This window comes from Podarcis erhardii, assembly GCF_964252035.2.
Source record: "Podarcis erhardii genome assembly, chromosome: 2".
NCBI lineage: Eukaryota > Metazoa > Chordata > Lepidosauria > Squamata > Lacertidae > Podarcis > Podarcis erhardii.
The window spans coordinates 35026243-35038670 of NC_138498.1; the positions used below are offsets into that span (position 1 = coordinate 35026243).

General features: G+C 45.8%; 1 protein-coding gene across 1 annotated transcript in view; it reads left to right on the forward strand.

Moving 5' to 3' along the window:
• Positions 1-12428, forward strand: part of LOC309336379 (uncharacterized protein) — a 30953-nt gene that overhangs the window by 11355 nt on the left and 7170 nt on the right. The window contains exons 10-14 of the mRNA XM_081851996.1: positions 8214-8299; positions 8469-8629; positions 8829-8873; positions 9701-9810; positions 12221-12390. Of these exons, the coding sequence (XP_081708122.1) occupies positions 8214-8299; positions 8469-8629; positions 8829-8873; positions 9701-9810; positions 12221-12390 (572 nt within the window). The remainder of the gene's footprint in view (positions 1-8213; positions 8300-8468; positions 8630-8828; positions 8874-9700; positions 9811-12220; positions 12391-12428) is intronic.

The following is a 12428-nucleotide window of genomic DNA, read 5'->3' on the forward strand; positions in this document are numbered from 1 at the left end:
GAAGCAAAGCTATAGAGAACCAGGCAGAGGGCGTTCTCGGTAGTGGCGCTCGCCCTGTGGAACGCCCTCCCATCAGATGTCAAAGAGATAAACAACTACCTGACATTTAGAAGACATCTGAAGGCAGCCCTGTTCAGGGAAGTTTTTAATGTGTGACATTTTAATGTATTTTTAATCTTTGTTGGAAGCCGCCCAGAGTGGCTGGGGAAACTCAGCCGGATGGGCAGGGTACAAATATATTATTATTATTATTATTATTATTATTATTATTATTATTATTATTTTGGCACCAGCTTGGCAGCAGGAGTTAGTTGTCTGAAGGAAGCGTACAAGCCTCCATCCACTCCCGATTTGTGTAGGGTTTATCCCTTAGCCTTTTCTTCTCCCAAATATATCCCACAAGGCAGCAGAGGTTTAGGATCAGAGTCTTCCGTCACCCAGATGGGCCCCTTTCCCAGGTTGATGAGCCCCACCTGCCCCTCAGTTCCCTCTGCAGCACATGCAGAAATCACCTTCTTGACCATAGGAACCACTAGTGGTCTTGCCTGCTCAATCAGCCAGAGCCTTTTACATGCAGGGGAAGTCCCTAACTCAACAAGGGTTTGAGACCCATCGGCTACCCAGTGAGGGAGGAAACCTCTTGGGCACCTGGAGCAGTGCGCCCAGGGGTGGGATGAACTGCCCATAAGGGTGGGGCACACGGCACGGCATGGTGTGGCACCCATAGGGATGGGCAGAGCACCCATAGGGCACCCATAGGGATGGGCAGCAGCGGAGTTAGTGGTGGCGGCATGCGTCCCAGAGGCATGCGCCAGAGGCGGGGAGCTGCGGGGGGTGGCACCTCCCAAGGCAATGTCCTCCACTGCCCCCCACCCCACTGCCCCTTCACCCCCCACTCTGCCTCTGTGGTTACCCTCACCTGGTTTAGCCAGCCAGTCAAAGCCATTCCCAGGACGTGCCTGCTGTTACATGCTGACAGCTTCTAGGAGCCACAAGTGAGAGCTGAGTGCAGGGTGGAGACCAAAAGTGGACAAACTACCCCAGAACGAGCACAATGTGTCCCCACACCAGAGGTACTGCCCCTCCCCTAGCACCCCATATACCCAGAGCATCATCTACATCTCCTTTTAACAAGATCTCTACATTTTAAAAATTACAGTGGTACCTCGCGTTAAGTACTTAATTCGTTCTGGAGGTCCGTTCTTAACCTGAAACTGTTCTTAACCTGAGGTACCACTTTAGCAAATGGGGCCTCCTGCTGCTGCTGTGCCGCCGGAGCATGATTTGTGTTCTCATCCTGAAGCAAAGTTCTTAACCCGAGGTACTATTTCTGGGTTAGCGGAGTCTGTAACCTGAAGCATCTGTAACCCGAGGTACAACTGTACTCAGTATAGTTATATTTACCCAGAACTCACTTCTATTCACCACAAGCTATAAAGCACTGAATCTCTCACACATTATCTGTTGCTTGTAACGGAATGCAGTAATCAGCATCGAGTTTGCTAGCTAAACCAAAGGATACTTGGGCCGAGTGTGAGTAACAGAAATGGGAGTTACGTTCCGGGGATTGCGTCTAAAGCCCAAATCGTGGGTGAGATTGCCAAAGTCTTTTTTTTCCCAAGATGCCCACCCACCTTCCGCCTCTTTTAAATTAATTTACGTATTTTGCAGCATACATCAATCTGAATGCACACAAGTAAAATGTCCGTAAATTGCAGGCTAACTGTACTTCAGGCAGTTTTGGTGCAGCTGCTGTGGCTCATATTTCTTGTTTGTTTGCTGCGTTAGACTGCTGCAGCAAAAACAACAAAGAGTGTGTTCTGGTAAGACTGAGGACCCCTCCAGATGGCCTGTTTAATAAATGGTCATTTATCCTGAGTTGCTTGCACAAACCTTAAGGAGAGATTAGACTGTGCCCAGTCTTTACTGAGCATTTATTCTGACTGATTTGCATGGAGGTGATATGGCATTCATGCTTTCTTGCTTGCTTGTTGTATGTATTCCTCATAGCCATTTGTTCATCAACACTTTTTAGCATATTTCCCTGTAACTTTCCTAAGCACAGGAAGTATTTGTTGTTGTTTTTTTAAGTGGATTTGTTGTCCTCGGGCAATGGAGTGTGTTTTAAGCCACTTTAACAGCTGAAAGGCTTTCTGAAACTCAGTCCACCAGAATGCCCCCCCTCCTGAATTTATTCTCTTCCTTTACCTGCTGTACAGTGGTACCTCGGGTTAAGAACTTAATTCATTCTGGAGGTCTGTTCTTAACCTGAAACTGTTCTTAACCGGAAGCACCACTTTAGCTAATGGGGCCTCCCACTGCCACCGCACGATTTCTGTTCTCATCCCGAAGCAAAGTTCTTAACCCAAGGTACTATTTCTGGGTTAGCTGAGTCTGTAACCTGAAGTGTCTGTAACCTGAAGTGTCTGTACCCCGAGGTACCACTGTACATTGCAAAAATGTACAAGACACACGGAGGGGATGAGCCTTCACAGCATTGTATCTCCAGAGTGTCTTGTCCTCGCTTCTCTCATAGCTTCCACCGGCCTGAGTTCAGAACAGGCGGGCATATATTCCCCAGCCTCTCCAGTCAGCAGCCAAGATGGATCTGCCTTTGTTCCCCTCTGCTCCTTGCGAAACAACACTTTTTCCCTGTCACCTCACACACATCCCATCACCTTGCCAGCCTGCCCATTCTCCTGTCTCTGTCCACTCCTCAGAGCTGGCATTGCCAATGGCCTGGTATTGTTTCCCAAGGGCTCTGCACTTAACTAGCCTGACACAGTCCGCAGCTAGCACTTTCCCTCCCTGTCCCAAACATCAGCTAGATTCTGACATTCGTTAATTTTTTGGAGGTTCCTCTCCCCACAGAAAACAACCTATAACATCATGAACTGTTATAACGTCATGAGAACACAGATCAAAAACACAGCACTGGAAACCCAGTAAACACCAGAGCACCAGGCCCGCCACACATAACATGACATCATATGCATATGATATCACATACATGTGACACCATACCGCAGCACCAGCGCACCGGGCACCTCAGAGGGTCATGCCAGAGTGCAGAAGTTTCAGTCCTTCAGCGCAACCCTGCTGACAAACTCAGCACCCCTTGGATCTTTATGATGCAGTGGTACCTCAGGTTAAGAACTTAATTCGTTCTGGAGGTCTGTTCTTAACCTGAAACTGTTCTTAACCGGAAGCACCACTTTAGCTAATGGGGTCTCCCACTGCCGCCGCGTGATTTCTGTTCTCATCCTGAAGCAAAGTTCTTAACCTGAGGTACTATTTCTGGGTTAGCAGAGTCTGTAACCTGAAGCGTCTGTAACCTGAAACGTCTGTAACCCGAGGTACCATTGTACATGCAACTGGAGGAGGCCAATGGTTGAGAAGGCCAACCATTGACAGGAAGCCGAGTGAGGAGCCCGACTCCACACTTGCCCTCTTCCACCCACTGTCGGAGGAAGAGAGGGGAGAGGGGATGGCGAGCACACACACCCATGCCGAGTGCCACGCCCCTGTGGGCGATGTGCCACGCCCCCGGGATGCGCACCAGCCACGCCCCTGCCTGCTCTCTGCCCCCCCCCCCGGTGCTGGAGCATGAAGCTCCGCCACTGCTTCCACCCACTCAACATTCAGGAGCCTGGCCCCTTGCCCCAGATACTGAGGGGCCAAAGACCCCTCAGCCCCCTGCGGTTGCTGCATCTGGTGAGTACGGTATGAGAATACCACTGGAAAAGGCAAAGAAGCAGCTTGCAAATTCCATGTAATTGAACAGGATGTAACCATACAAAGGAACTTCTCTGATTCCTTCAAATTGAGGCCACTGCTTTGAAGCAATTAACATTAAGTAACCCATCACAGACATCTGTCCAGTACAGCATTTTGGCTATGTTCCTTCTTCTCCATTATCTGCCACCCAGAAAGCCCCAGGGATCCATTTTCAATATGCATATGAAATGTGCAGTTGTGTTTCAATAACCACAGCGTCAGAAGAGAGCTTCAACTTTCCATTAAGGAGATGGGTCCTTGCCACTGCCTTCAGTTGTTGGCTTTTTCCTAATCACCCCCCACCCACTCCCACCCCAAGTTTAGTTTTATTGGAAAGTGAACCAATAAAAATAGGTGGAGCAGAAAGGGCAGAAGCTGCTCGCCTTACAGATCACTCTTCTTTCCCTGAAATGAAACTGTTGGTTGAGAATTGAGGTCAAAGGGGACTTCCGGGTTAGCGCGAACGGCCAATGGCGGATTCCCTCCGAGCTCCGGAGGGAATCGGCTCTGCTGAGGACGGGTCTTGCCGTGCCGGCGACACGGGGACCCTTAGAAACCGCAGGCGCGGAAGCCTGCGGACTTGGTGACTCGGTGGGCACCTTAAGCGCCCTCCCCGACCCACGAAGAGCCTTTTTAAAGGCTGCGGAGAGGGTACGGAGAGTGGCGTGGTGCTGAGAGTAGACCGCTACCTCAGTAGAGTGAAGCCGCAAGCCATGGCCGGAGAGCGCTGACTTTCTTCCCAAATTTGGACTGGATAACAAAGGACCCGTGAGTAGTGGAATTTGGACTTTAAAAATTTTATCCTGTGAATTCGGCACGATCGGGGGATGTGTTAAAGGGAAGTCCGCACCCCCTCTACTTATAGACGTTTCAAAGCAAGGAACGGAGAATTAAGGCGGAATGAATACTGTTTTGAGGATTTAAAAGTTTCTCACAAATTTGATAGAACAAGATTTTTGTGCTGGAGAGAAAGGGAATTTGGAACTTTGTGTGTATCCCCCCCAAAAAACCCGGGAGTGTCCTATTTGGGTCCCGGAGGAAGAAGTGAAAGGAGTTTGACAGCTGTCAAAGAAGCTGTCAAACGGGCGGACAAAGTAAAGAATTTTGCTATTTAATAACTCTTGGAATTAAAGTTGATACATTTGGACTGAGGCGATTGGAAACAAAGTATTGATAATAACAAAGTAACAGATTATTGGAAAAGGACTACTAAATAACTGAAAGCCCCCTAGGGGGAATTAGTGACATTACAATGGCTGCAGAGGGAAAATTACTGGCGGAGATAGAAAAAATGTTTTTTCTCGTGGGAATCCTGCAGGAGCAGAGTATGGCTCTGAGTAAAGTTTTTATGACCTTGAATCCTGAAACAAACAACTCTGCTGAATGCACAAAGGAGATGTACGATAAAAATTCTGCAGCTGAGCAGGAAGAGATGCCTTTGGAATTGACAGAGAAAAAAGAAGGAGTTCAGACACTACAAGTGGAAAATATCAACCAGAAATCTGCAGCGTCAGAGTATGAGCAAGAAGACCTCTGGATTACAGACCTGCGAAAGATGAGAAAGAAGAAGAGAGAAGCCCCTGGAGTACTTGGAATATTAAAACTAGAAAGAACAAAGCAATATGATTGGGACTTTTCTCTTGAGTATGGAAAACTAGATGGTCTTTCGCAGCAAACACTCTTCAACATTCTGAATGAAAGAAAATATGATCTGACTCTGACTGAACTCCTTCGGGGTCTTAGGACCATCAAAGAGGACTACCAATATAGCTGGCAGAGAGGGACTGACAGAGAATCAGACGCCTCGGACGTGAGGAATCCGGGCTAGAAATATTTTTTGTTTGTTTTCTGGACATTTGTCTAGGAAGGGACAGAAACCGGGGCAGGGGGGGGAGAGAATAGAATTATAAAATGTTATGTTTTGTTTTACTTGGACAATGTGACCTATAATTAATATAATAAAGGGAAAATTTGTGAAGGGGAAGTTAGATCGACCTTAAAAAAAAAAAAAGAAATTAATGATTATAAGAGAATTGGATAGTTGAATACAGATAAACAAAAGATTTTAATTTTCAAAAGCAATGTGAATATCTTTAAGAGGTTAGGTAAGAACTTGCTGAATTAACTTTGGAATTGGGATGTAAGAGGAGGGGGTGGGGGGAAGTCAATGAAAGTGGGTAAAGAAACTTAGGGTATGTAATTGTATTTGTGTGTTTGTTTGTCTTTGTCTTTGTGTGTGTGTCTGTTGTTATAAAATGTAAAAACCCAATAAAAATTATTTTTAAAAAAAAGAGAATTGAGGTCAAAGGACTTAGGGTGCTTCCAGACTGTCGCTCTTTTTCCAGTGGGGGGGGGGTCAATCACATATGGGAAAATTCAGGTTGTGCACTTAAAAACACAATAAGATCCTGAAAGATCAGGCCAATTGCCCATCTGATAGCATTCTGTTCTCACAGGGGCCAGCCAGGCACCTGTAGAAAAACTGCAAGTATAATAATAATAATAATAATAATAATAATAATAATAATAATAATAATTACTATTATTATTATTATTATTACAATCTGAGCACCCCTCCTGTGGTTTCAGACAACTGGTATTCAGAAACATTACAGCCTCCGGGGTGTATATGGTGTTAGAGGAGGGGTGATACCTCTGCTGGGGGACATGTTGTGTGCCTTCTGGGGTAGTTTGGCCACCTTTGATCACCACCCTGAACTCAGCTCTCACCTGTGGCTCCTAGAAGCTGTCAGCATGTGACACCCCAGAAATGGCTTCAACTGGTTGGCTAAACCACGTGAGGGTAGCCAATGGGTCTCAAACCCATTGGTGAGTCAGGGACTTCCCCTGCATGTGAAGATATACTCTGGTGAGTTGAACAGACAAGACCAAGAGTGGTTCCATTGGTCAAGAAGGCGGTTTCTGCATGTGCTGTAGGGGGAAGTGAGGGGCGGATGAGGCTCATCAACCTGGGAAGGCAGCCCATCTAGGAGTAGGAAAACTCTGATCCCAAACCTCCACTGTTTTGCTCATTCAAGAGAAAAGCTTCAAAAGTAAACCTTGAGGGAAAATCTGAACCCACTGTTTTGTGGGACTTGGGGAGAAGAGAAGGCTAAAGAGTAAACCCTACACAAATCTGGAGTGGAGTCCCTAAGGCGGTTGGATGGCGCATTGTAAACCTCCTTCCAGCAACTCCTGCAGCCGAGCTGGTGCCAAACATATTGATCTGCTTTCCTTTGGACCACATCAGTGAGGCTGAGAGTGGGGTCATGTCATCTGGGCAGCCCAGGACTCCCATACACACTGCCCAGGTTTGCGCCCAGGGAGGCCACTTTGGTGCTGCTAATGCAGTAAAAACAACACAGGAGGCAGCAGTTATGAGTTACCGCTCTCTGCGGCCACAGCAGGCACTGTGATTCTCAAGTGGTTTTACTTCACCCACGAATGTGCACTCCATTACCTCTCAATGGAGTCCAACAACTGCCTCCAACCATGGAGGCAGAGCTTTAGATTGGGTTAGATGGTCTTGTACAACAGACCCCCCTCTCCAAAAGGCCAGACTTTTTGCAATAAGGATAGGGAACAGGGGAACGTGCTGGAAAGTATGGGATAGAGCTCGCTTTGACGCAACAGCATCTAACCTCCATGCCAACAGATCAGAATGAACGCTCATTAAACAGCCAGCATTGTCTAACCATCCAGAAAATAGATCAGGGTGAATGTTAAAAAAATAGGATGTTGGGGACCGCCTCAGTAATGGAAAACAAGTGGGACCAACAGCCTACATTGCCCTGTGAAATGCTGCTCTTCAGAACTGGAAATACTCTGTTCCTCTAGAACAATGGTACCTCGGGTTACAGATGCTTCAGGTTACAGACACTTCAGGTTACAGACTCGGCTAACCCAGAAATAGTACCTCGGGTTAAGAACTTTGTTTCAGGATGACAACAGAAATCATGCGGTGGCAGCAGGAGGCCCCACTAGCTAAAGTGGTACCTCAGGTTAAGAACAGTTTCAGGTTAAGAACAGACCTCCAGAACGAATTAAGTTCTTAACCCGAGGTACCACTGTATTACACCCAGTGTTCTCTGATCAATGAACACACTCAGTCCTGATTGGGCTGGTGCCTTCCTCTCGGGCATGGGTGGCACACTTCTGGTTCCCTAAGCAATGGCCCTCATAAAAACTTTAGGGAAGTTTTTAACGTTTGATATTTCAGCGTGTTTTCAATATTCTGTTGGGATCCGCCCAGAGTGGCTACCTTGGTGTGAGAAAAGTGCTCTTCCTGTTTACAGGAAATAAAGTATTAATAATTTCAAAGAAGCTCGCTCCCAAGAGGGCTTTCGTGCAAGACTTTGACCAAAGTTTATAGTGTGCACTTCATCCCTGCAAGGTTTAAAATTCATTGATGCCTCCTCATTCGGCTCCTTGCACAGCCTCCGCAGTCTGTTGCCATCTCTCAGGTGCAGAAGAAGAATGTGGAAATCGTTTGTCTGTTGTTCCCTTTTTGCTCTGTTCCCAGGTAAGACTCTCTTTCCTATGATGACAGTCTAAGGGATGGGTTGGTGTCTGAATTAGGAACAGTGATTTTGCTCTCGTATGTTGCCATCCGTAATAGGCAGTTAGTGAGAAAGGCTGTTCCTGGCTTGAGTGGTGGTTAGGAATAAGAAAACTTTTCATTCCATTTGCAGTAGGAATTGCCTTCACATGGAACTGTTCACATCACAGTGTGGTTGAATATCTGAATATTTCTAACGACAACAAGCTCCTCCTGTATACCAGACCCAAGAAGGACTGGAGAAAACCTGTGACTGTCAAGTTGGATTTTACTCTCGTCTCTATCCTGGCAGTGGTAAGACGGCAAAATCTCTGGCAAGCTTCACACTTCAAACAAGCGAGGAGGAGGGAATTTTATAATTTTGGGGGTGATCCAGACAAAGTGAAGCATTTTTATGTTCCACTGATTTCAAGTTAAAGACTTAAGCCCGTCAATTTCGGAAGGTGCATCACTGTGGATGGGTTGTGCCCCTTCTGTTTTTGTTTCTTTACAGGTAGAGAAGTTGCAAGTGATTACAACTTACTTCTGGCTGTTTGTGGTAAGGCTCTCCCCTTTTATCATATTGTACTAGCCCTTGGTTTGTCCAGCTTGGTAAGGAAAAGGAATGGGGATGAGTGCTTCCCATTTCCAAGAAATGAGCCAGTTGCCTGACCCAGAAAGGGTCACACTCCTTTTGGAGGAGCAATCTTAGGGTGCTCCTGGATCCAATTTTGTTGCTGAAGGCCCAGATGAATATTGTGTCTAGGATAACCTTTTGCTAACTTCACCTGATACAGCAGCCATGGCCATTCCTGGACCAGGATAGCTTGACCCATAGCAGACCCATAACTTCACAACTGAATGACTGCAATGCACTCTTTGTGGGGCTCCCCTTATGGTCGGTCTGATTGCTAACAGGAGTGAAATCCTGGACCACATTATGCTTCAAGATCTGCAGTAGCCGCAGGATTGCTGTGGGCCAAATTCAATATTTTACTATTAGTATATAAAGCCATTAAGAATTTGGAAACCGTTTACTTGAGAGAGCACCTACATGCCTATTTCACCTCTTTGATCTGCAGAACTTGCACAGATACAAATGCTATATCATGTTTGTTGCAAATTTGTGAGAAGTCAGTATTTCAATGTGACAGCAAGCACCTTTATTATACTGATTTAGATGCCTACTAAAACATTTTTATTTCTACAAGCGTATTTGCACATATCTTTTACTTGATTGTTGGGTTTTTAAATGCTGATCTTCTCTGGCTGTTATTAATAGTCATTGCTTTATGTCCACTGCTCAGAGATTTTATCAGTTCTCCTAAATAAGCAAACTGAGATGTTGTACACTAATCTTTTTGCTCACTCAACTCTGTAATGTAGAAATGGAGAAATGACTTTGTGTCATGGAATTCCTCTGACTTCTGTGGCATTACCCATCTCACTCTCCCAGCGGATAAATTCTGGATCCCTGAAATCTCTATAGAAGAACAGTAAGGATCATTTATTCCATTGGTAACTTATTTAAAGCAATGCTTATGTTGATTTCTCCCCTTCCCTCCCAAAAAAGCTTTAGCAGCTCCAACCTTCTGAATACTAAATAAGTGTTGTTTGCAGATGAAATGATGGTTTAAGCTTTGGGAAACACCCACAAATAGTTAGATGAAGTTAGAAAATTTAAAATTCATGCTAGAGAGTAGACAAATGGCTATATTGGTGGTAGCAATGATGATAGTTAATTAAACTTGTTAGTTACTAGTTACCCAAATGTCTCCAAGTGACTTGCAACACATTTGAAAACATTAAAATAAATACATTATATCAGAGATTTTCAACCTTTTTGAGTCCACAGCTCCCTTAACCAACTACGTTCTTTCTGTGGCACCCTGTGGGGCTCAGGAGCCCTGTTACGTCACACTTTGCCTGCAGAGCTGGCAGCCCCTCACCCCTTTTCAAACACCCTCCCTTGTGGAGTGTTCCTTCAGCCTCTTCTCCCCTCTCCTTGGGAGTCCTCCGGGCAGCTAGTCTCTGAGCTGCCCCCACCCCAAAGATAGGTGCCTCCCAGAGACACCATTCACCTAGGGAGCTTGTAGCCAGGGCTGCTGCAACAAACAGCCGTGCAAGCCTTTGGGAGGCAGAGGTGCGAGGGGGCATCAGAGGAGGGAGGGAAGGAAAGAGGGACAGAGGCCAGTGTTGCCCTGCGGCACCCCTGACCATCATTCAAGGCACCCCAGGGCACCACGACACACTGGTTAAAAATCACTGCATTATACCATAAAAGCAAAACAACCCCCACTGGAAAACTATAGCAACACACTAGTAATGGTGATGTCTTCCCTCTCCCAACTATCTGGGGCATTTGTGGTCTTCAGTCAATTTTGATCCCTGGAGTGTTTGCCTACTTTGATACTTCACATGAGTTTGGTTTAGACAAAGGTAAACACAATTGATTTCAGCTGGACAGAGGTAAGAGGATTTTAATTCTCCTGCTAAAATCGTCAGTGGGGTGTAAACGTACTTAATTCTGCCTGGCCAGCTGCTTCCAGATCTTGAAAAGCTCAGATACTTTTAAGAGCTGTGGAGAATGTAAGATTCTGTGTGACTTATCCCATCCACTAAAATTAATACCAGCCGTTTGGGTCAGATCTGTAGCTCTGTGGCATTAATTTGTGAGGCGGCATGCGTTGTATTCTCTTGCTCTCTGTGCTTCTCCCACCCACCCACCACTGACCTGCTTATGCTTTTGTTGATGAAGAGAAAGGGAGTATATCGCAAATGAATCTCAGCTGTCATTCTGCACAGTACAAGCGCTGCTCCCTGCACTGAGCCACCTTCATGGGTGACTTGAGCTTGTCGTCTCCCTTTTCAATTCTTTTGGGAGTAGCAGTGTTAAAACTGTTGCCCTTGGGCTAATCCATAAGGAAATGGCAGGAGGGAGAGGGAGAGACAGTCAGGCTGTGGTTGGCAGGGAGGGAACTTAACCCATTCCTCTTGCGCAGTGTATTTTCAACACAAAAATAACCTCTCTTCAGATTTCAGCCTCAATGCATGACTGTTAGGGGTGCTGCTGACAGGGGGGAAGATGTGGCGGGCGACTGGGGGCCAGGACTCCACCCTGGGACTGTTATGTTGCAGTCAAGAATTACATGCCCTAAGTTTACTATAGAAGTATTTAACTGGAGGTTACTACAAAGACTAGCAGATAGGATGAGATGGGGGAAATACGAGAGAGAGAGAGAGAGAGAGAGAGAGAGAGAGAGAGAGAGAGAGAGAGTTAGTTCCAGAACTGTCTGCCTTAACTTCACATTTTCAGTTCCTTGTTAATACTGTTTATATTACCAGCACCTTATAAATTACTGTCCAACCTACTTGTAATATGCTTTAAATATTCCAGTCTTTAGGATTGAGGGCTCCTCCAGACTGGTGTTTTTTTACAAGCGTATTCTGTAACGTATTATTAACATAAGAATAGTGCCTCAGCGGTGGATTTCTACACATCTCTCAGCGTTATTGGTTGTTCTGTGATTTCCCCCCAATGTTATTACACTATTGCCGTCTGGAGGGGCACTCTTTTGCCATAGCGCAACAAAACCAAGACGAAACAAAAAAGGAACATTTAATGGTGCAAAAAGTCGCAGGATTCCAGCGGGAAGCCACAGGACATGCACTGATTAGAAATAAAGCAGCCCAGGAACTTTTGCATGTGCAAATAGTATTAAAAACACTATCACATATAACCAACCCAATACCAAATGTAATCAAAAATGCATAGAAAGAGAAATAGACATTGGGATGGTGAGGGGTAGGGAAAGCAAACTTCAGCTGCGAAAGGGTTACCTGAACTAAAACAAGTGATTCCAAGCCTGTTGCTTAAACTCTTGGGCCTTAATGGCAATGTTTCAGGGCCAATGAAGAAAAGTCCAGAACCAGCCCATTCCTTCGCGTTTCTTCCAGTGGAGACATGATGCAGCAGCAGGCTTTTCACCTGACATCATCTTGCAGTCTGCACATCTTCACGTTTCCTTTTGATAAGCAGGCTTGCAACATAACTGTGCTCTCCCCCATGCATTCAGGTAAGCCGCATATTATTCTCTCGAGTGCGCTTGCTGCT